General features: G+C 46.5%; 1 protein-coding gene across 2 annotated transcripts in view; it reads left to right on the top strand.

The window, feature by feature from the left end:
* Positions 1-23941, top strand: part of LOC135912700 (probable thiopurine S-methyltransferase) — a 43658-nt gene that overhangs the window by 7228 nt on the left and 12489 nt on the right. For both annotated transcript variants that reach the window (XM_065445219.1, XM_065445224.1), the window contains exons 3-7: positions 12101-12193; positions 19096-19225; positions 22682-22734; positions 23279-23353; positions 23415-23500. In XM_065445219.1, the coding sequence (XP_065301291.1) occupies positions 12101-12193; positions 19096-19225; positions 22682-22734; positions 23279-23353; positions 23415-23500 (437 nt within the window). The remainder of the gene's footprint in view (positions 1-12100; positions 12194-19095; positions 19226-22681; positions 22735-23278; positions 23354-23414; positions 23501-23941) is intronic.

The following is a 23941-nucleotide window of genomic DNA, read 5'->3' as shown; positions in this document are numbered from 1 at the left end:
GTGCAGTCAAAGGTGGCGATGCGACAGGAGTCGCGCAGGCAACGCGTGCTGAGAGAGCGAAATGATGAGTGCGTGGTTGTAGCACAATTTTGTTTGGCGGAAATGCATGATGGAATCGCTGGTGATTAATAAATTGTTCTGAAAATGTTCATACGGTTTTATTCCTAAAATATTCAGTCCCATTGCGTGCAGCAGTCTCGCTTTGAGAAGAAAAGTAATTTGTAAAGAAATACCAATGTTCACTGAGATTGTGATAGCAGCTTTTTCGCAAATGTGAAATTTATTTTATGGATTCGCAGTTATAGTGGAAATCCTCTTTTGCTTCATGCTATTTGCATTCATTTTCTGGAAAAGGCGATTTCAGCGTAATCGTCTGTTTAGAGATATAAAATTTCTAATCTGAGTCCCATAGCAAGATTGGATTGGAATGTTTCTTTACCACTGTGTGGCAATGACAATGCCAACATTTTCATATATGATGCCTCTGTTTTCAAGATAGTGTTAAATTACTCCTGTTTACATGTATTTTGTTCCCGATCTCTTTGTTTTTATTCATTATGAACCAAATTAGAAGGCTTGTACGCTGTTCTGGGCATATTGTTAAACAATTCATTTCAATTAGCTACCTTACAAGCGAGCATTTCACAGTCACGTGTCATAATATATAATTAAGACATTTAATTGTTCCTAAGACTTGCGTTTCGCGTGTTGGACCAACCATAAAAAATTGATACCTAAAAAACTTCCAATGCCTCTTACAGTAAAAATCTCAATTAAGAAAATATAATTCAAAATTAAATGAAAGCTCGTCAAATGTACTATTTAATTGTTAAAGCGCTATGGTGTAACACAGGAAAGTGCTTTTTTTTCAACAACTAATCAGCAAGACAAGAAGATATAGATTGTTACTTGATTTAACGAGCCGGTGCTAGGACTCCGCAAGATAGTGGAGCAATCACTTACTGACAATTCAGGGGCCTACGAAGCCGACGTACCATGTATTAGCCAAACGTTTTCCAAACCGTGAATGTCAGGAAACGGTTGGGAGCTTGAGGATAAATGGTTCCAAACTGACTTCGTCGCTATATTTTGCGCAGTGAAAAAATATTCTGAGAAAAATGGACATCTGCCACTGCCGTCGTGAATGGAAAACCTGCGGGAGAAGCACTTCCATAACGCTGTCGTCTGCTCGGAGTACACAGCCGAGGGGTTTCAATGCATTGCAGATAACCGCGGCGATAAAATACATTATTCGAACGTTTATCCTTAGAGCCAGATCGAGCGACACGATCATATAATAAAATGATACAGCTCCCGACGCATTCACAAAAGCAGAGCAAGAGGTAGAAAACGTTTAGGTGTTTCCCACGTCAGGTTGAAGTCCTTAGCAGTTGTTTTCGCTGAGACCATGACGCGAATACCACGCTGTGTTTACAGCCCAGTAAGCGGCATTGCGCGCAGCAGCCATGATATTCCCATATGTGATTTTGTTTTCGTTGCACGTATTCTTCTCCGAGCGTTACATGTGTTATCAGGCGTCCGTTGCGGTAGGGGCGCTCGGAGAAAGAAAGCGATAGTTCATTATAAATGTGTTAGTAGCTCCCAGAAAAGTTATGAAGAAACTTTAGCTCGAGGCGAACTCTGATTTCCCTATTCAAATACATACAAAATGCAGAAGTGCTTTTAAATGCGAAGTATTTCTTGGTGAACATTTGCCGCTTTTATAGTATCTATCTAGCCGCCTACGTCTTGGTGCTGTTATGGTCGTTTCGTTAACGTGTTATATACCAAAATTGGCGTAGTTTGACAAGAGTGCATGACGAACATAAATGATCGGTTATGACATGAATGTCATGAAATCCGTGTCATGTAGGTCATGAAACAGCCGCCTACGTCTTAGTATTGTCATTGTCCTTTCGTAAACTTGGTATATACCGGAATTGGCATAGTATGGCAAGAATCTATGATGAACATACACTATTGGTCATTTCATGAATATCATCACGTGTGTCATGTAGGTCATGAAGCAGTCGCCTACGTCTTGCTGCTCTCATGGTCGTTTCCTTAAGTTGGTATGTACCAAAATTGGCATAGTATGACAAGGGTGTATGACGTACATAAATGATAGGCCATGACATGAATGTCGTGCCATGTAGGTCATGAAACAGCCGCCTACGTCTTGGTGCTCTTATGGTCATATTCAAAGCTTGGTAGGCTTCCTGGACTCCGCTTTCCTAACACCAATTCCCACTGGGTGTGGGATCTGTCGGTCTTTGTTAAGTAATGACCTTGGTCTAATTTTAATAAATTTTGTTGCATTTAAGAGATAACGTTAAATTCTAGCTACACTAGGAAGCAGACCATTTGATTTAGAACCTAGACATTCAAAAGGGAAATCTACAAGATAGGCGATATACAACAAAAATGGTAGAAGCACGAAGTTTGCTAATCTGTAACTATGCACCAACAACAGATGTCGCAGTTCTATGAACTGCATCTGTTAGAGCATCTCTATCGGACACATTTGGTATATAAGTGCATAGCTTACGTGAAATTGTACAATGCTTATGAAGGTTTTGCAAAAGTCCTACTCACAAGCTAGGGGCATATTTTTGAGCGGTGTCTGTTGCAACAATCCTGTCCACATTACGTTTATAATTTGATGCAGGTTTCATAATTATGACATCTTTTTATAATATATTATTATTATTATATATTAGTTATAATTATTTATATTATATAATATAATATAATAATAGATATATATAACTTGATAAATGCGCTTTTTTAATTTTACAAATTTCAACAGCCTTTTAAGGAACATTAACGGCTTATTATAAAAATTCGCTTCTACAGTCACCCTATTTCAACTTTTCCTTTTAAGTACAAGAAAGCTCACCAAAATCTACGTCGTGGTTGCCTAGAAGAACGATTTTCACGTTTCCATGTATTTTGATATGTGAGCTCCGTAACTAATTCTTTCTTCTAAGAATCATCATTATCAGCAGCAGTAGCAGCAGCAGCCTATTTAGGTCTATCGCAGAGTGAAGAACTCTCCCAGTGATCGCCAATTACCCTTGTCTTCAGTCAGCTACTCTGCGCATCTGGCAATGGAACTGTCGATCCTTCCGTCCCCGGTATGCAAACCTACAAGAACTTGTCAAACTGGACTACCCTGATGTAATTGCCCTACAGGAAACCAATACCCACAACGTCCGACTTCAAGGATACATCGCTCATGCACAAACTCAACGCACAGCCATCCTTACCAAGAAAACTCTCACAACACAGGAACACGAAATAGAAGACATCCCCATCGAGCACACCCTAGTGGAGATCATACCAGACAGAAAAACGCAGCAAAGCCTCTTTATCGCCAGCATATACAGCCCTCCTCGTGATCAACTTCCGGGATTCGACCACTTTGTCCGTGAACTTAGGAAACGCACGAAAGGCCATCAAGTTGTTATAATGGGAGATTTCAACGCCCCACATACAGCATGGGCTTATCCAAGCACCACGAAGAAGGGAGCGCGAGTGCACGACACTGCTCAACACCACAGGCTAACCCTCTGGAACGACCCATTGCAGGCCACGAGAGTCGGGAACAGTGTCTCCAGGGACACTAGCCCGGACCTTACGTTCACAGCGAACGTCCACTGGGCCGAGTGGAGTCGACTCTCGGAGACGCTCGGAAGCGACCACCACATTATCGAACTTGACATCGCGCACAACCGGAAACCAAACAAGACTGGAGTTGCTCGACTAACAGACTGGAAGTCCTTCAGAGACAACCTCAGCGGCAACACAAGAATTGACGACATCGACCATTGGCTCAAGGGCCTTCTCATCACCGCAGAAAACCACACCAAGACCATCCAGCTAAGCACCAACACCCCCGCAGTCGACCCGCATCTCCTTCATCTCTGGGAGGCCAAAAGAAGCCTCCTGAAGAGGTGGAAGAGACAAAAGCTCAATAGAAAACTTAAGCAGCGAATCGCCCTTCTCACCATACAGGCCCAAGATTACGCGGAGCAGCTTAGCAGGCAAAATTGGCACGCCTTTTGTGACAGCATACAAGGGACACTCAGCACCAAGAAAACCTGGCATCTCCTACGCGCTCTCTTAGCTACCGATCGCACCAAAACGCAACAGAGGCAAGATCTACACCGACTGATCCACAATCATGCTGGATCGGAGGATGATCTCCTTCGTGAGCTTCAGCAAAAACTTAGCACCGACAAGCCCACTTCATCAGCCACCCGAAAGGCGTACGGCGGTACACCAAACCCAGATCTCGATCGACCATTCACCCAGGCAGAGCTCCACGCAGCATTAGCCAAACTCACTAGAAACACCAGTCCCGGCAAGGACAGAATAACTAATAAGCTCTTACGCAACCTCCCGCAATCTGCCACTACAGCACTGCTACAGTACTACAACGACTGCTGGGAAAAGGGGGACCTACCAGCAGCCTGGAAGCATTCGGAGGTCACCATGATCCCCAAACCCAACAAACCTCTTCGCATCGAAAACCTACGTCCCATTTCCCTCACATCTTGCGTGGGCAAACTCCTCGAGCACAAGGTGCACGACCGGTTAACAACATACCTCGAGGACAACGGACACTTGCCGCACACCATGTTCGGATTCCGGCAGCATCTGTCCACGCAGGACGTACTCCTGCTCCTCAAAGAAGACTTGCTTGATTACCTCGATCACAGACGCAAATCATCAATCCTGGCAATCGACGTAAAGGGCGCATTCGACAACGTGAGCCACGAAGCCATTCTCCGCAACCTCGAAGATACAGGCTGCGGAGCCCGGATCTATAACTATATCAGCAGCTTTTTGACGCACCGAACAGCAACAGTAGGCGTCTGCAACCTCCGCAGCGATAAATTTCGGCTACCCAACAAAGGAACCCCACAAGGATCAGTTATTTCACCCCTCCTTTTCAATATCGCAATGATCAAGCTACCGAAACAACTGAACGCCATCCCAAACCTATGCCATGCCCTTTACGCCAATTACGTGACGCTCTGGACCAAAGCGCCTACTACTGGACAATAAGAACACAATCTACAAGAAGCATTCGATACTATCGAAAGATACCTCCGAGACTGCGGTCTCCAATGCGCACCCGAAAAGTCGGAGCTTCTCGTCCCTGAGAGCACGGACACGAGGAAGACCACCTAACTATATCGAACCCGATCCTAGCGTCTCGCTCAACGGAACCAAGATCCCTACAGTCGACTCTCTTCGCGTACTCGGACTTCACATCCACAAGGACGGATCAGGGGTGGCCACTCTCCCGCGTCTCCAACGCACACTGTCACAAGTTACGCACCTCGTCAAGAGGATCACAAACCAAAGAAGCGGACTCAAGGAGCACGACACGCTTAGCATAATTCAAGCTCTCCTAACTAGCCGTATCACCTACGGAACTCCCTACTTGAAGCTCAAGCCGGCAGAAATAAAAAAAACTCAATGTCGTCATTCGAAAGGCAATCAAAGTAGCCTTGACGCTGCCACCCATGGCATCAACGGAGAAACTCCTCCGGCTCGGCGTCCACAATACATGGGAAGAGCTTGTCGAGGCTCATAAGATCAGCCAACTAGAGCGGCTCAAGCTCACACCTACCGGACGTGCAGTTTTGCGCTACCTCAACTACAGTGAAAGCTACATTGCAGACACAGACCAGAAAGCAAGAATCCCACCTGCAGTCCGGGACTGCATCAGCGTTGCAAGTATACCGCGCAATATGCATCCAAATTATCATAAGGAGCGTCGCCAAAGCAGAATCCGCGCACTCAGCAAGAAATACGGGAGAGACCCTCATACGAGGTACACCGATGCTGCCCGGTATATTAAACGAAACGCCTTTGCCCTAAGCGTCACGGATCACCAAGGCAAAGAACTTGCAGCTGTCACCATCCGAGCAAGAGCCCCTGAGACTGCAGAGGAAACGGCAATTGCTCTAGCAATAACAACTTGCCCTGAAGTAGCAATAATACTAACAGACTCCCAAGCAGCAGCTCGCAACTATCAAAAAGGCCGCGTATCAGAAACAGCGCTCAAGATACTAAAAAATCACATCGCACGCGCCCCGCTCCCCGACACCTACATCGACTGGGTTCCAGGCCATCAGGGCATGACAGGAAATGAGGCGGCACACGCCGCTGCCCGCGAGCATACCAGCCGGGCTTTCCTGCAATCCCACACTAGGCCGGCCACCAACGTTGATGACATCGCCCTAAAGTACTCGGAGCTTCTGCAACACCACCGACTCAGCAGAAGAACGTACGCTTTGCCACACAAGAATCTAAGCAAGGAGGAAGAAGTCATCCTGCGCCGCCTACAGACCAACACCTACGTGCACGGAATAATCATGCACAGACTGTATCCTACGCAGTACTCGTACATATGCCCCCATTGCGACGTTCCAGACACCCTGCAACACATGGTCCAGGATTGCCCACTGCGTGGCACACCCACAGACCCTACCTCACAAGCTCCACAAGACGACTACAAAGAAAGCCGCCCCATAGAAGCACAAGAAGAGCGCCCCAAATCACCGCAGATCCATACCATAACCGAAACGTGGGAGGCCAAGCTTTCCTCCGATGACCTGGACGACCAACGCAGTCTCGTCGCCCGGGCCAAAGAGGCAGCCCAAGCCAGAGGGTTCTTGGAATAAGGAATCCTCCCACCTAGGGTGTACCGGGTTCTGACTCGGTTTACCGTTTCGGAAAATAAAAGTTTAGTTCTCTCTCTCTCTCTTCAGTCAGCTGATTCCACTTGATGCCTGCTAAGCTCCTGATTTCATCCCACTGCTTAATTCTCCTCAGTGCGCGATGGCACTGTCTTTCCCGTGGCACCCTTTCCGCAACACCCATTCTGTAAATCAGCCATAGCACAATAGGATTAGAAGGTCTGTCCAGGTCTCTTTTTCCCTCCTAATGTCGATGAGAATATCGGCTAACCTTATTTCCGGTCCGATCCTCACCACTGTCTTCCATTTTCTTGACGTTAAAGGGGTTGGGACACCAAATTTCGAGGCTATAAAAAGCATGTTGTAGGCTGCTTCTGTATGCAAGGACACCCAGAACGAGGTATCAGACGCTGCAAACATTTCAAAATAATTTTAATTCAGCTCCAAAAAGTCATTAAAAACTCCTTCTCGTAGTCGAGACCCATCGCTAGCGCGGCAGCTACTACGTCACAGAGGAGGAACGAAAATATTGACGTCATAGCACACCAGCACAAAAACGTGACGTATGATGAGTAGCGATGAAATGCCGATTACGGAGCCTGCTGAGCCGAGCGACCGAGCATAGCCTCCACTATGACCGAGCTACAGGCATATAGAAATCCTTTCTTAATGCAAAGAAGGGGTAAGGCGTGCAGACACGGACACATGAGGAGAGAAGTGGACAACACGAACGCCGCACGGCGGCCCGCGAATGGCAAACTGCTGCTTGCAGCGAGTTGCCGTGCCTACGGGCCTTTGCACGTTTGAGTGTAAAACCATAGATGGTAAAACAGTAGCCGGCCGACTCCGAAAGGGACCAGGATATGCGGCGTTCGTGTTGTCCGCTTCTCTCCTCGCATAGTCGGCAGCTCGGAGCGGTCTCTCCTTCGCTTGGCCTTTCTCAATGTGAAGGCCCGTCCACGTTACCGGCCCGGAAACTCGCCGCACGCCGTTTGCCGTTCGCGGGCCCCCGTGCGACGGCGGTTTTGCTCGCGAACGGCGAGATTTCCTAGCTGTAGAGAGCACGGGCCCGGGACCTATTTGTGCGGCAGCCGTACGGCGAAGCGGCCAATCAGCGTCCGAGGAGTGGTCACTCTGTGCACCGCAGCTTCACCGCCCCTGATCGTTCGGCGCCGCCGATATCGTGGCTAGGCCTTTTCCGGTTCACTTCGAAGCTAAAGCTTACGGCGCTTCGGAATGAATCACCGACTCTCACAAGCCGCAATATTTTCTTACCGTTGTTTGTCGCTCTTCGCAATAATTATAATAATCGCGACATGCACTTCGAATCGCCAGTTGACCTCTGCTGGCAGAGCACGCGTATGAGCGAGCAGACGACGCAGCATAGTTTTACGTCACTATTTTTTGTGGCTCACGTGACCAAGCCATGTTGCGTTTCCTCCTCTGTGACGTCATAGCATCCCCCGGAGCCCAGAAACCGAAACCGAAATCGCTCGGTATAATAATGCTATTATTAAATTATTTATTGGATATATATGAAACCCGCTGTGTGTATAGTGCTCCCTGAAGCATGACGCAACGTTTGAATCAACAAACGCATGAACGAAAATTTTGATGTCTCCACCCCTTTAAGACTACTATCTGTCGTGGCTGGGAGAGCGAGCCTTACGTTCTCAAGCTCCTTTGTTAACATCCAAGTTTCTCCGCCATATGCTAGCACCGGCGTCGGTGTTAATTCCTGGGACTTAAGCCTAAGGTCAGGTTAATACAGCTGCAAAATTAGCCTTTGTCCTTCGTACCCTTCCATGTGATTGTGTTTATTTTGAGCTACTTTATGTTACGAGACCAGACTCAGCGGATTAGTCGCGACACATTCTGAGTATGACCGCTCATCAATTTTGAGCGGGCGACCGGTGAATTGGTGGTCATCGACTGAACTATGGTCGCTCTCGCTGGCCCTAAACTGCTTGTTCCGTTTTGCGATGCAGAAGTTTGCCCAAACAAGCCTTTTATTTTTTTTGGTACTCAGTATGCTTCGCGTACCCACCTGCCTACTGCCGCGTGCTTACCATAACCATACTTACCCTAATGCCAGGCATTTACGTGAAGCTTGCCTGTCGACGTAAAAACTAAATAAGGGCTTCTGCTCAAGACTGCAGTCTTGAGCAGAAACCCTTGCAACCCCTGCAGGGAGAGGTAAACAGTACAAGTAGAAGCGTGGCGACAGGGCTTGTGACGATAGACTCACATTTGTACTGCGACAAGTTAAAAAACTCAGAAGTGTGTTTGTTGGCGTCGTTCGTCCATTCATCAATTTTGTTCGACGACAACGACCGTCGTCTTCAGCGTCAAGCCGTCGTTATTATTGTTTCGTCATCCCCAGCCCATCTCATCATGCTGTGCTTCAGCCTCCCCACTGGGCGAAGCCAAGAAGAAAAGCTACGCCAGCGCTACCCTATATATAATTTATGTCCCTGTGGCAACTTGCACTCGTGAGCTCAACTGGATCTAAGCTACCCGCACATTTCGCGCTTGGAAACTTGTCGCGTGGGTTAGGCGCGCCAAGCAGACTCTGAGACCGGAAAAGTTCGCAAAAGCATTGCACAGCTGGAAGCGAAGTGACGTGGGAGACCGTGCCTCCAAGTTCACAGCGCCGTTATCGTCAGCACAATTCTGGGCGTATGTATTCATTGAGTTACTGACCACCGCATTGGCCATATCCCAGCTGCAGGCAGACTCAAAGACATTTTCACCGCATTTAAACAATTTTCACTTGAATACTTGCACATCTCACGAAGCAACCTGTTCGAAAAAAAAAAAAACGAGAGCACCTGCAGCTGTAGCACGTTGAATAAATTCAAATTCAGAAGGTTTATTGGCACAACTTAAAGCAGTGCATTGCCCGGCAGCCTTCTGAAGCCCAACTGTATAGGAGCTCGATAAGCTGGCACAGCAAACAACGAAGACGGACGCCACCTAGCTAAGAGCAGTATTTGTAGAACAATGGATGGCAGATATGGCATCCCTGAGAGATAAAGTCGTTATAGCCTTGCTAGGTAACTGTGTGAGCGTGAAGTGTTGATACTACCCAAGGCCCGGGATTATCAAGAAGGACGCTTTCAATATTGCACTATCGTGCGCAATAGCGCACAGACCACTAAAAAAAAAAAGCCTTCCTTTCTTGGGGGCACAGGGTGCACAGCTGAAAATTTACCGGTGCACTGCACTGTTTTTGTGGGAAAGTTTAAATGAGAGTAGCCAAGTTCGGAGGTGCATAACCAAGCTGCATATAAGTATAGCTGTTCCCTAGAACTTATGGTCAGTAATGTTGCTCTCCGGTATGTATTAAAAACGAGGCGCGCGCGCGCGCGCGCACGCACACACACACACACACACACACACACACACACACACACACACACACACACACACACACACACACACACACACACACACACACACACACACACACACACACACGCACACACACACACACACACACACACACACCTACTCAATTTTCATGCTATATTAGGGGAGATGGCTCGCAAATTCTAAAGAGTACTCACGAATCAAAAGCTGTGCGAATTCGGCCCCTGGTTCATAGTGCTGCTAAAGGAACGCCAATGGAGAAAGATGCCAGTAAGCTGCATGGGTTGGTAGGACTGCGAAATATGGCAGAATTTTTTGCTCGCCATGACGTCAGTCGATATATCAGGTAGAAAAAGAAACGTGCGCTTCGCTGTTGTGCAACTTTTCAGAATAATTATATGCTAAGTAACTGTAACGTTAACACAAAAAATTGAGTGTTCTTTCTGTAAGGACTACCACAACACTGTGTAATTTACGAGTACACGCACGTACGCACACACCGACGCGCACACGCGCGCACACACACGGCGTTTTATGCTTCTTCTGCGACGCCTGTAGAAGGTACGCAAGAATTCGGTAATAAAAAAAATGATGCGGATCCCATGCACATTGGGGATTGATTTAAGCGATGCTTTTCATGCTGTTTGCTTCGATTGACGATAATTAGCGGCGATGTTGGCGGCGAATGTGCAATTTCCATAGCGTTTAGTCCAATACGAAAGTGATGAGTTGATGTTAAACGTCAATTTGCTATCCTCACCGCTAATTATCTGCGTAGTCCACAGAAAACATAACGAGACATGTTTGCTTGACGCGTTGTTGTGCGTCATTGTTCCTGATCTTTGGAAGGGTTGAGCATTACCATTGCCTTACATGGCACATCGCTGAAATGTTAAACTTTGATTTGATTATGGGGATGTACGTGATTCAATTATTTATTATAGTTGTACGTATGCATTTTTGTGCAATGCAACGCGGTGCATTGGTGTACGCGCCGCGTTTCGCTGCGTAGCGAAGACGGTCCTGTTCGGCGCGACGTTTCTTTCGGGCCTGTCGTCGAGGCGGATTGGACGCTTCGGAGCCATTTTGATGACGCGTGTTTACATGGTCCTTGTGCATGCGCGACCAGCACGTTGTTGAGACGACAGCTTCAAGCGCTCTCTTCAGACTGTGGGCGATTGTAATGTTTACGCTATCGCAGCCCAGCGCGCGACCTCCACCGCCCAGCAACTGTATTGTTTGTCGCATAGGAAAGCGTGCACAGCACGTGCATAAGCAAAAACTCAACAATGCACCAGTTGGGATGAGACGAGTGCCATCTGGTGGTGTTGCAAGAAATCCAATAGTGTGCGCAGGCAAGACCGCAGCAACGGCGCCCGGAAAGTCGAGAGCGGAGGCAAAGATAGCTTCTCTTTGAGAAAGAACAATCCACGTATGCCGTGGTAAAAACACCGAACTGTTTCTTGATACAAACGTCGCTACTGCAAGACGTTTTGCTGGCCTCCACAGCGTTGCAGCTATGTGTGAAATGGAGGAAACATGCACACGCCAAAATATAATTAAACTGGCCGTAAGAAACGCGATGCAATGAAAAAAATCGTGATCGATAAGATGCATTCGTGGTAGTAAGGATAAACAAGGAGACATAAAATTACCTTTGGCGGCTTATTCGAAGAGATGCACTAAGTGTCCATCGAGCATGTGGATGCCATTACCTTCCTGTTTTCAATGTGGCTCTATTTAGAATAGCTGTTCGTCCAAATATCTGCGAATGGTCGATGAGGGTTTTCTTAAATATTCTGATTTGGCTTTAGCCGTTCTACGAACCTAAATAGAGCTCTATAGTGTTGCTTTGCTTTGTCAGAAATTCGAACCGTATTCGAAACTGCCCTACATTAGTATCGGTTCTCCGTGGAGTTTAATAATATCATAATAGTTGTTACAGCTTTAAGACTTCGCTGACTTACCCTCCCAGTGACTGCGCCCTTCTCTCTTTTTTTTCCCCACAACAGCCTCCTTCGGGACAACGCATCAGCAGTCCTAGATGGCAAGCGCGAGGGAACCGTGTTCCTCCCCATGTGCGGAGACGCCACCGAACTAAAGTGGTGAGGAAGTCACTTGGGCTCTTACGAGGTTGCGCTTTGTTCGACGGCGCGGTCTTGCTGGTTACCAGCGGCGGTTCAATGGCCATGGCATCAGGCTGACGAGTGGAGGGTAACGAATTTAATTTTTAGTTTAGTTCACCACAATCAGATAACATTGCTCTGACACATATACATAGAAAAAAAAAGAGCTGGCGTGGAAGGCTAGAAAAAGCTACGATTTTAAAGGCAGTTTCAGTGGCCCCGCCTCCAAGCGAAGCAAGGCGGCCAAATGTCAGCAGTGAAAATTTAGTAGATGTTAGAATAGAATGCATGGTACGACATATGTACGAAAGTTGCACAGCATAGAAGGCACGAACAAGCAAAGCGGGTCGAATATTCAAATAGGAATAAATAAATAAATAAATAAATAAATAAATAAATAAATAAACGCATGGTGATGTAAAATTATCCATTGCACTTTTGAAAAAAGCTACGAAAGTGTGCAAGAATCGCGAAATATACAATGGAAAGTTTCACTCGTATCAGGTGATAAAGAATAACGTATTTACAACAATAACATAAAAAAAAGATAATAAATCCGCCATTTCGCGCAAGAAGGCGCAATCGCCCTGATGTAAGTTTACCTTCATTAAGTGTGTTGAAGTGTCACTATTAGCATTTGGAGAGCGGAGTTTCTTCGGCAACAGGGAATGTTCCAGCACTCGTGGAACCTAGTGGATCGGGAGAATGCATTGAGCTCTAGACATGCTATGAGGATAGGTTTCCATTTCCTTATTAATTTCAGTTTTATGAGCAGTTATCAAAAAATAATCGCACATACTATCAAAACCTAAAACGTTACATTTGTTAAAGAATTGTGAAGTGTGAGCATTAGGTTTGACCACAACAATAGCCTATACCCTAAGTGTGAACCGAAAGATGCTTTATAAATTTTCAATCTCCAAGAAACTGGGAGGAATGACTGGCACATCATAGGTACGCCTATGTTTTGCTTAACCAAACTACGCTTAACTTCTTTCGTATGATTTCTACATGGGAATCCCAGAGCATATATTCATGGAAAATAACTCCCAGGACTATCGCTCATGAAGGAAAATAAACGACAGTGTTATTCAGGCGTAGTTTTCTTGTAGTAGCGCGCATGGTCTCCTTGAAACAGAAAAAGAACGGCGTTCGTTTTTATTAAACAATTCATTGATAAGCAGTTAGGAGTAGGTCATACGAACAGATCATTTAATGTTGTGTTAGCTAGTAAAGCAAGGTCGTCCGTGTCCGTTCTTGTGAAAAGTAAGGTAGTGTAATTCGCATATATGACGGCCAGATCCATTGATATGTGTTTACAATATCATTAATATAAATAGTAAATGTAAGGGCCCTAATATTCTATCCGGGGTACACCCTGTGCACGTCTTGCAAAGAGAATTTTTCTAAGTTTACGGTTGGAACATTGCTGCTTATAGTTCCGATAACTCGTAATTAAATCCATTGCATGGCCTCGGACTTCATAGAGTAATTTTTGTAAGAGAGTTTGGGGATTAAGCCGGTCGAATGCTTTTGTAAAGTAAAAAATAGGCCTTGATTCACTCTTCTGTTTTCCATGTTGGCTAATATAATTTTGTTTTGCCGTAGCAATGATATTTTTATGGACGACTCAGACCTGGAACGATACCGAGCCGGAGATATCGCGGAGTAGGTGTTAAAAAAAAACTACCATAATCGGACAAACATAATTTTTTCATTGACCTTGAGAAGAGCGGTGAGGGAGATATTAGCCTATAATTTGTAAGATAATTTTTGTCCCCCGCCCCTCTGAACATCGCTCTAACATTTGCACGCTGCATACGTTGCGGTAAGTAAACTATGCTTAAAATTAAATTGTAGCGTATATATATGTTAAACGTAGGACCAATAAATCAATAACAAAATAAACTGGTTGCATCTTCACACCATCGATATCTTCTGATTTACTTTTTTGAAGGTTCTTTTTTTAAAAGCATACATCTTTAGTGGGAGAAAGAAAAGCCAAGAAAACAGCGGGTATGGTCATGCAAAGCAGCGCAGCTATGCCTTCGAGGCTGTCTGCTAATGAAGTGCGATGGTTGCTGATTTTCTCGGCCAGCACTTTACGCCTGTATGTTTCATCACCGGGAGTGATTTCTTCAACTGTTGAATTAACTTTCACTAATGACAGAATTAGGTTTAGTTTATTCCACTTCCCTTTAGCCACTTTACCAGCTTCAAACATGAGTGAATGATAATTACGCTTTGCTTGTTCGAGAAGATTAGTCAGGCAATTTGTATATTTCTTTTATTTCGATTGTCTATCGCGGCTACGGCATTCCGATGGGAACACGTCATGCGAAATTCCTCTGCTACTGGCCCCTAGGTGCACGTTAAAGTGGGACGGTCTCACGACCGTAAAGCTCAGCTGCCATGACCCTTCCTTCCTTGCTATCCCTGTCAACTCCTTGGTCGCACTGCAAACAGACGGTGCCAGCTGCGTGCTAGACTGTATCTGCGTGCGCGGCGCTCACAAAAAAATGTGGGCTGATTCCGGGTCAGGGCAAAGAAACGGAAAACGCACACTGTGCTGCTTCTCCGAGAAGCATCGTATCTCGTCGTCAGGTGAAATCATCACTTGATGAAGACGTTATCGCGCGACGTTACGTTGCACGTGATGACGTCACCAGATTGCGTCATCAGATGATGCAGCCACACGACGATGCCCTTATTCTTGTATATTCGAACTACAATCCGAAGCTATCAGGTCTACAGCTTGTGTGTAAGTCGTATTTTACGAATGATCTGATAAAATTTACTTTGAAATATTCAATTATTTCACTAACGCGCTTGCGCTATGCGGAGGGCCTAGGAGAATAAAGATGCATGCTGCATTTCTGCACACGTGCGTGCACGCATGGCGTACGCGTGCACACAATGTAGCTGTCCTTGATGCGTGGGCGCCCTGCCCGTTGAATCTGTCCATCAGCGTGTGCTGCGACCGCGATTGACATTATGGCAAACACTGCTGGAACACCGTACCTCCACCTAGCGGCTGCGGCCACTCAGGCAGACCTCAAACGGCAGCTGGAAAATGGCTTTTTTCTTGGAGTTTCCGCTTAACATAAATCTGTTTTGTTGGATATTCGAATGACAATCGAAACTGCCATGTCTGCAGCTTGTGTGTAGGTCATACTTCTCATAATAATAATTCTCTGATGCGATTGGAAAAATTCAAGTAGTTCAATAAGGAACCTACGCTTGCAGGAGGGCCTAGATGAATGAGCATTCATGCTGCACTTCCACACACGTACGTCGCTTGAAAGGGTGGTGGTGCTTGTCAAACGTCGGCCACAGTTTCGCTGCACATCCACTTTCATAGGGTGGAATGGAGGCCGATTTTTTTTGGCAATCACTGCACGAATTTTGATGATGGTTGTTACATATAAAAGTCAATCTTAAACTCTAGCGCACGCATTCAGCGCATTTGTAAGTGCGCAAGCGCTTAATATAATGTCCTTTTGCTAGTCAATCAAGTTCCCATGTGTACAACGCTTAAATGTGGGAACAACTCGAAATTTACACGGCAATAACGAAACCCTCGAATACCACATGCTTCACATTACCAGGTCTGTGTGCTCTAGAAGGAGATACATAAGGGCCGACTATAATTATGGAGGTAATATATCCTGATTTATTCATTTATTCGATAAAAGAAAAACGTGCATTCATTCGCATTTTGTTCTTGGTGCGATTAGAATTCTTTGGGAACTTCACCCATTTTGCAGCGTTTGTGTTAGTCTGTATCCAGTCTCTTTGATAACTGGGTACCTCATAACAAGTACGTGAGGTCCTTCAATGGACCTAATTGACCCCAACTGGAGTTACTGTGTATGTGACATTGGATATGCGCCAGCCTTGAATGTAAATAATAATTTAAAAATCACTGCCCCTTACAGTCCGTGAAGATGGCCGAATAGGTAAGCTTTGTTAGTTACACCGAGTGTTACACCATGCAAGTCAAACTCCGCAAGCAGTCTATATTGTAATTCTCTTGTTTTACCATTTTTTCACCTCATTTTCGCTTTTGCGTACTTCGCGTGGTGACCATGCTTTAGGAGAGCTCTTTTTTTGCGGTTCTCCCAGTGTTTTTTTAACAGCGGAGCTGTTTAAGCTTTCGGTTCCGCCTTAGAGCCTTATCAGAAAACTCAGCCCAGCTGTGCACCACCTCACGTTGCGAGCAACCACCTACGAGAGCATCGAGCCACGTAACATCCTCGCACCCCACGTGTGAGGGCGGAGTCTTGACGTCACAGGCCTCGGAACAGCTGGTGCGGTGACACACCTCTCAGTCCACTACTCCATGCGTACGTGCTGTTGCCATGGGAAGACCGAAGAAAATCCGAACGCCTGAAGAATAAGTGGCTTATCAGGAAGAGTGCCGTACTGCCAAGCGAGAAGTGATGCGTCGCCACCGAGATGATCCGGAACACCGCGCCGAAGCTGCGGCTGTGAAGAGGCGATGCCGAGTCGAGGATCCCGAGTTTCAGTCCAAGGAACGCGAGAGTTGGCGCCTGAATGCTCGACGTCGCCGAGACAGCGATCCCGGCCTGCGACTTCTCGAAAACTTCCAGCGTCAAGCCCGTCGAGACAACTTAGCAAAACCTAGCATAACCTCGCAAAACTTACAAACAACTTAATCAAGCCACGTATCGGATCGGATCGGAAAACATTTATTGGGCTCTAGAGAAGAGATCTTCGCGGCTTCAGACGGCCTCTTCCATCTTCTGATGGATTCTTCTGTCTGCGTAAAAACTAAGTGATAACAAGCTCCGCTGTTGACTGCAGCCTGGCACCACTAGTGAAATCTTCTCGGACTTAGATACTAAAACTGCGAAACAGTAACAGACACCTGAAAATGACGTAATTTACTGGCGCGGCTGTGCAGTGCCTCAGGGATTGGCCCACGCAGGAGGCCGCGCTTCTAGCAGATTGCTAGCCTTCGTGCAAAGCGTTCGCTGACAACGTTTCGCGGTAAAAATTACGGTTACATAAGGCTACAGTCGCCGGGAAGCGTGAGAAGCAGTCGGGGATTTGCGTATGCGGTCGCGTTTCACTCTTAAACGCGAAGCTTGAGCGTACTCCGAAGTTGTGAGTAACGTTAGCTTGACGTTTACGGTTGGTTCCGCTCAGACAACTGCATGCGCGCAGCAGCTCAGCAGGAACGCTAGTGTGCTAGCATAGTATGCGGGAGCACAGCGCCCATGCCAGCAGCAGAATGCAGAATTGCTGCCCTGCTACCAAGCCGGCTGGGCGGAGCGCCGACGGTGCGTCCACTTGGCTTCGTTGATTTGCAGCCAGACGCACTCGCCGTTTCTGGAGACAGTCGCAGTATGCATGCGAGTATTGCGCACGTAATGCGAAGACGTGAGATCGTTCCCCACCTGCAGCAAGTAGTCTTTTCATCCACTTTCGTTTCCATTAATTTACCATTTCTGTAATTCAGTTAGTAAACACAAGTAATTTGCCCTATGTTTTCCTTGGTGTCCTTGTTTGTTGGTGTCTCATGACATGATTAGAAGCAGCAGAGTAATAGTAAGTAGTATGAAGTAGTTGATGCAGTAGCAAAAGTAGTAATAGTAGTAGCAATGAGACCTGGATACGTGATAGGATAGTTGGCAGTTTGCGTTGATAAAATCAAGCTTGCATCGTCCACATTAGCGAAAGTTTTCGGTTCTTTGGCAAAGCAGACAGGCAAGCAGTGAACTTTAATAATGTCCTAAGGAGCTACTCCGAAACTCCCTTACGCGGGAGGGAGCCGCCGCGGGCCGCTCCCACGTCGGGACGGACAGGCCGTGCCTGACCGCCACGCCGCGGGCCCTCTGGGCGGCGAGGTTGGAGCGCTTGAGCGCCTCCTACCACTCTTCTTCTGTGGTGAGATGATCGTGGTCCCGTAACGAGGGACACCGCCAGAGCATGTGTTCTAAAGTGCAGACGAGATTCCGCAATCCGGACAATCGGGCGCGTACCTGCTGACCCTGGCTAGGCTGGGATAGGACGCGGTCTGCAGCATGCGAAGGGTGGAAGATTGAGGTCTGAAGAGCTTGGCGTGGGTCGGTGGATCAACCCTCCTGCCAAGCTGATAGTGCTTTGTAATCTCATTGAACGCGGGGAGGAAGTCCTTGTGGGGCCCCGCGTCCGCACCCGCGCCTGCGAGCGGCGTTTCCCCGACACGGTGGGTGAGTTCGCGCGCCCGCGGGCATGGGCCAGCTCGTTGTCGTTGGGAACGACGGTGCAGACCCGAGGCCCCATGTGGGCCGGGAACCGAGTGGTGACGGAGGGGGCAACGCCCCTGCCGCAAAGCAGGGCGCCCGCTTCCCTCGAGACCGAACCTGCGGCAAAAACCCTGACCGCCGCCCGAGAGTCTGTGTCGACCTGCAGTCTGCTCCCGTCCCGGACGGCGAGGGCCACCACGACCTGTTCTGCCACTGCTGAGGACGAGCCCCGCACGGGTGCGTTGTTAAGGGGGTTTGGCAGAGCAACGTGACAATATTAAAATACGAGGTGAGACAGAAAAAAAAAGCTTAAATAAATGTCTTTGCTGGGGTCAAGGGGGGCGAGGACTGGGAGACTAGCACCACCGGAGCTGCCCTTCCTCAGGCGGCGGCCAGATCTTGAGTCTGGGCGGCATCGTCGGCCTGCCGGACTGCCCAGAGATGGTTCTCTGGGTATACGCTGAGCAGCACAGACTCTCACTGCTCGGGCGTGGTGATTTTAAATATCAGGAGGCATTCGCATGGTTCATGGGACATTCAGTGCATTTTGTGACCGTGTGAAAAAGTGTGTTGCTTGCAGTCTCGAAAACAGTCCGACAACTTATCTGCGAACTGCTTTCTGCGTAGGTTCTACGACCAAGGCTTCCGCGTGGTGGGTGTTGAGTTTCTGGAGACAGTGGTTCGCAGCTTCTTTGCCGCCAACGACCTGACGGCTCTGGAAGGCCGCTCTGCCGTAAACGGCTGCAAGATCCTGCATGTGAGTATCTACTCTAACACTACGAGGTACAAATAAAGGGCTTGGAGCATCTGACGGCATGAAAGAGAAGGCTATAAAGGGATACGCCACAGGTCCGGCTCCTCGCACAGTGAAGGTTACTGTCTAAACTTTGATTCAGCATCAACTAATAGAGGATTCAACATCGGTTACGGTGCAGTTTGTGTGTACCAGAAGCTTCAAGAGGGGTTACAACATGGAGTCTGCGCTGCAATTTCCCTTTGGATGTTGAATTCTGCAATAAATTTAACACCGAGAACAGTGAGATTAGTGTTCTGTAAATCTTCTTTGTCACGCGTAATCCACCCACCATTAGGGCACCTTTCGATGGGTTTTGGCACAAGTGCCTTTAGCAAATTCGTTTAAAAGGAATAGTGTGCGAAACAGCGCGCTTATCCGATACAGTGAAGCATCAATACTGTTTTTGCTGCATGAATTCGTACGTCGTATGTATAAACTCGTTCATGTGTGCATTCCGCTCCTACAAATGAACTTGTTCTGTGTGGATCAAACAGGGGAGCAAATACGTACAAACTGTGGATGAAACAGCGCGACAAATGCGTTGAAAGAGGACTGAATTAAACGGGTCGATTTTCCTATTCCTATTTGATAGAACACGTTTTGAAACAATTGGTGTTTCATAACACAGCGATAGGACCATAGCCAGCTTTAGATTAATAAACGCTCTGTTCGTTCATTGCACAGGGTACTCGCAAGCAAATGAAGGATACTCAGTGAGCAAGACTGTCAGGAGAAACAAAGTGTTTTATTTGACACAAAATTTCGTCTCTAAATGCGAAGCGGGCATAATCAACATTATCGTGACGTCATGCCACAGAGCGAAATTCCCTGACGTTTTGTAGCGATGAGGTACACTTTCCCTGTACGCGTACACCTTTTGTTTGCCGAAACCGAAATTGGTTCACAGAAACATGTAATATAACAAATAACTAATTGTATACTCTTACGCTTCTCAGTGGCCTCTTCTATGATTAAGCATGCGTTAACCTTCATCCTACTCCAAAAAATGCCGACGCCTAAATGTTACTTGATGCGCATGTAGGGTCACAAATCGTTTATTAAATAGCTCCCAGTGTCCAACTTTAGCGTTCAATGTGCAAAACAAAAGTGTGAAGATGCAACGAAAAGAAACTGAAAATTTTATCTCGTGTGTCTGATGTTTCCGTAGTGATTAAAGTGGTGTTTTGTACAGTCATAATACAGCCTTCTATATATTTATGCTTGCACGCTCAATTTTACGTAGGATATATATAAGGACTTATGTATTTCAAGTATGTAAACAACACTCGGTGAGTTTGAGGTGAAAAGTTGCAGGTTACTAGCAAGAGCGTTGTCTCGGCAGTTAAGCAGCCTCAACCAGTTGCCCCGATTACATAGGTCTAAACAAATGACGTTATAGAGAAATACAGTGTCCAAGTTTGAATGAATGTGCTGTTTCACTTGACGACAAGCCATGTGTTGGTCTAGACACGATGAAGTGGATGGGCGTGAATTGCAAGGAAATTCTTAGGGTCTTAAACAGATATCCTGAAAAATGGCGAACAGTTCGAGATTTCTGCCGACTTCATGTGACGTCATGGATTACAAAAGGCCTGCATGTGACTTTTTTTATCACATAAAATCATTGAAGCCAGAGAGGCATAGTAATGAGATCAGCCGTCGCTTTTTTTACCCTTGCGTAGCCGTAAAGGGCACAAAAAAATTAAAGTATGTCTATGATGTTCTTCGCGTTGTTGACGAGAATAAAAAAGGGGGTAGCGTTATCGAATGTCTTGTGTCACTGCACTGGCACGTTAGCAACATATGGCAAATATCGTAAGTCCAGCGATGTGTTATCTAGGCGCAGTACTCCTTGCCGGAGCATCGGTGGAGTAGCTGATATATAGAATCTTCGACCGCTGGTAATCCATGGCTCCAAAGTTGGAGTCCTTATGGGGGTACTGTGATTTTTCATTTACGTCGGGTAAAAGGATCTGCAATTCCAGCGACAGGCAGCGGTGAGCATCAAACCGACGAGGAGATCGAGCTTGTAACAGCGATCGTGTTAAAGCCTGTAACAGTTCTCAATTCATCACATGCTCTTTTCGGTTCTCCTACAGTGAGAAAAAAAAATCAGTTTGATCTTCCTGTTGTTACAGACGTTGTCTTTTTATGGCGACGTAGGCTACTGTGCCTAAGTGCGCCTAAAGTTATGACGTGACCTTGCGGACAAAAATCTTAAATTATCATTAAAATGTAGCCGTCGGCTGAGTGACGGCCCCTACTACCACGCTCCAATAGAACACAGCCCGAACACATTGGGGAATTGACTGCAGAGAGGGCGACTTTGCTGACGCGATATTTAATGGAAGAACTTCAATTTATGATGCTGTGTTTACGAACAGACAATATAACTTTACAAGTGCAAGTATTGCGTAAATCGAACATCTAAAACGTAGCGTAATAGCTAACCAGCACGCTACAGATATGTTAAGGTTATTTCAAGACTACAACGAAAAATACGTCATTGGTTACATCTGTGTCTCCAATAAGCAATAAGTACTGGCTACGAGAAAGATTCCGTGCAGGAGACATTCGGGTGTTGACGTGTCATAGGGTGATGCCTGTTCCCCAAGGGAAATTCAGCAAAACGAGTAGAGGCGTACAGGGACATGGGCATCCAGTGCAAAGTAGACAACATGATCAAAGGTTTGCTCATGTTATTTCTTAAGTTCCGTCAATGCGTCGGGGGCACAAGTGCCTCGTGACAGGGACGTTCGCAGATACGTCGGTCGCGTGATAAATACATTTTTAGCACTGCTGTTTGGGTATGGCTAGTTGGTAAGTTTTACAGCATGTGGGGTTACAAGTTGAAGGGAAGAAACCTCTTTAATGTTACTGGTAATAAAGTTGACACAGTTGATTATTTTTCCTAGTTCGGAATATCACGTAAAAGAGAAGTCCAGGTATGGATTGGTCTCTCGTTTTTGGTTAGCGCTATTTCCGACCGTAAGGATTAGTTTAATTACCCCTTTTAAAGGCTCTAAACATGAAAGAGGCCTAAACATTCTTTATAATATTCAAGCGGTAGCCACGAAATAGTTTTATCCGGCATACTGTACGGTCGCGCTGATGTCAATTAGGAAAACTTAGTTTGCAAATGATTAGCAGTACCCGGCAGGAGGGGAACTTGCACCAGTTGAAGATATCGGCTGGTAAATTTGTAGAGTGTAAAAGAGCGGTATTAGGGAATTATCTGCAAATTTGCCGCTTTTAGTCCTAATATAAATTGACAGCGGGAAGGGGCACATCACTGAGCTTCAAATCTTGCTCTACAAGGTAGGATGATACTTTTATTTTTATCTTCCACAGCAGCTTTCCTGAACTTCTTGGAAACATGGTGTCATGTACGAAAATCAAGTGTGCTTTTCTTTTCAGACACCTGACTCGATGTTGAACATCTATATCTGTGACCTGTACACCTTCAGCAAGTAAGTGCTTGAACATTTTTGCACAGCCACTACAACCTTGATGTCTTAAGATGGAAACAGTAGTTTTTTGCATCATCGTGTAGTTTTTTGCATAATCGTGCAGATAAAGAAATGCAAGACAATAGACCGGAAACAGAAGCGGAATTAATTCTTCTGCTCTACACAAATTCTCCTCCGCACTTTTTTGCATCGCAAGAAAAATTCGCTACAGTTAGTTTATTTAATCAGTAACACATCAACTTGGGCGTCTACATTGTCTCATAACTGTATTTTGCTCATGCATATGGAATTATCTTCGCAGTGAAATTGTTGATTTCAAGCTTTCTAATGTACACACTCACGCCCCCCCCCCCCCCCACATACACTCGCACGCATGCACTCACGCATGCGCACATCTCCACTATGCTGTTGGCTGGCAGGGATTGATGCATGTGGCTAAAATGCTCTTAGTTTTTTTATGATGTGAGCTACAAGAGCCGCATGATGAAACTTTTCAACGATGGTCGCGCGCAGTTGAAGAGTGATAGCGTTGCTATGGGCGCAGGGACTGCGAAGGCACCATGGACATCGTGTGGGATCGTGGCGGCCTGGTGTCCGTCAAGGAGGACGACAGAGACCGGTAAGGAGCGCAACTGGTTGCTTCGGCACTGGTGACAATGCCGCGTGCTTTTTTTGCGCAGATACGTCGCGCTTATGAAGTCCCTTTTGGCGCGCAATTGTTCCTACGCCTTGTACGCCACCGAGTACGACGACACCGGTTTCCAAGGTAAGCATTGCGAGCCCAAGCAAGATTTTATTTCAGCTTAGGAAAGACACCTTTGTGCTGACTGACCGCGCACACGCATACATACGCACACACACGCACACGCGCAATCACACACACGCACACGCGCACACACACACACACGCACGCGCACACACACACACACGCACACGCACGCACACACACACACACACACACACACACACACACACACACACACACACACACACACACACACACACACACACACACACACACACACACACACTTCTACCATGCCAATTAGCTGATTGAGGTGATCGCTGCGTGTGTCACACTGCGTAGCACAGGCGCACGAGGGGACATGAGCACGCGCCATTTTCCTTTACGACCCTGTCTCAGCAATGAGATGGGCAAGTTTACAGCATGCAATTAAGCGCTTCACGAAAGCTTTGTTTCACATAG

Source organism: Dermacentor albipictus, chromosome 1 (assembly GCF_038994185.2).
Source record: "Dermacentor albipictus isolate Rhodes 1998 colony chromosome 1, USDA_Dalb.pri_finalv2, whole genome shotgun sequence".
NCBI lineage: Eukaryota > Metazoa > Arthropoda > Arachnida > Ixodida > Ixodidae > Dermacentor > Dermacentor albipictus.
Note: the sequence above shows the minus strand (reverse complement) of the source record. Positions and strands in the feature narration are given on the sequence as shown.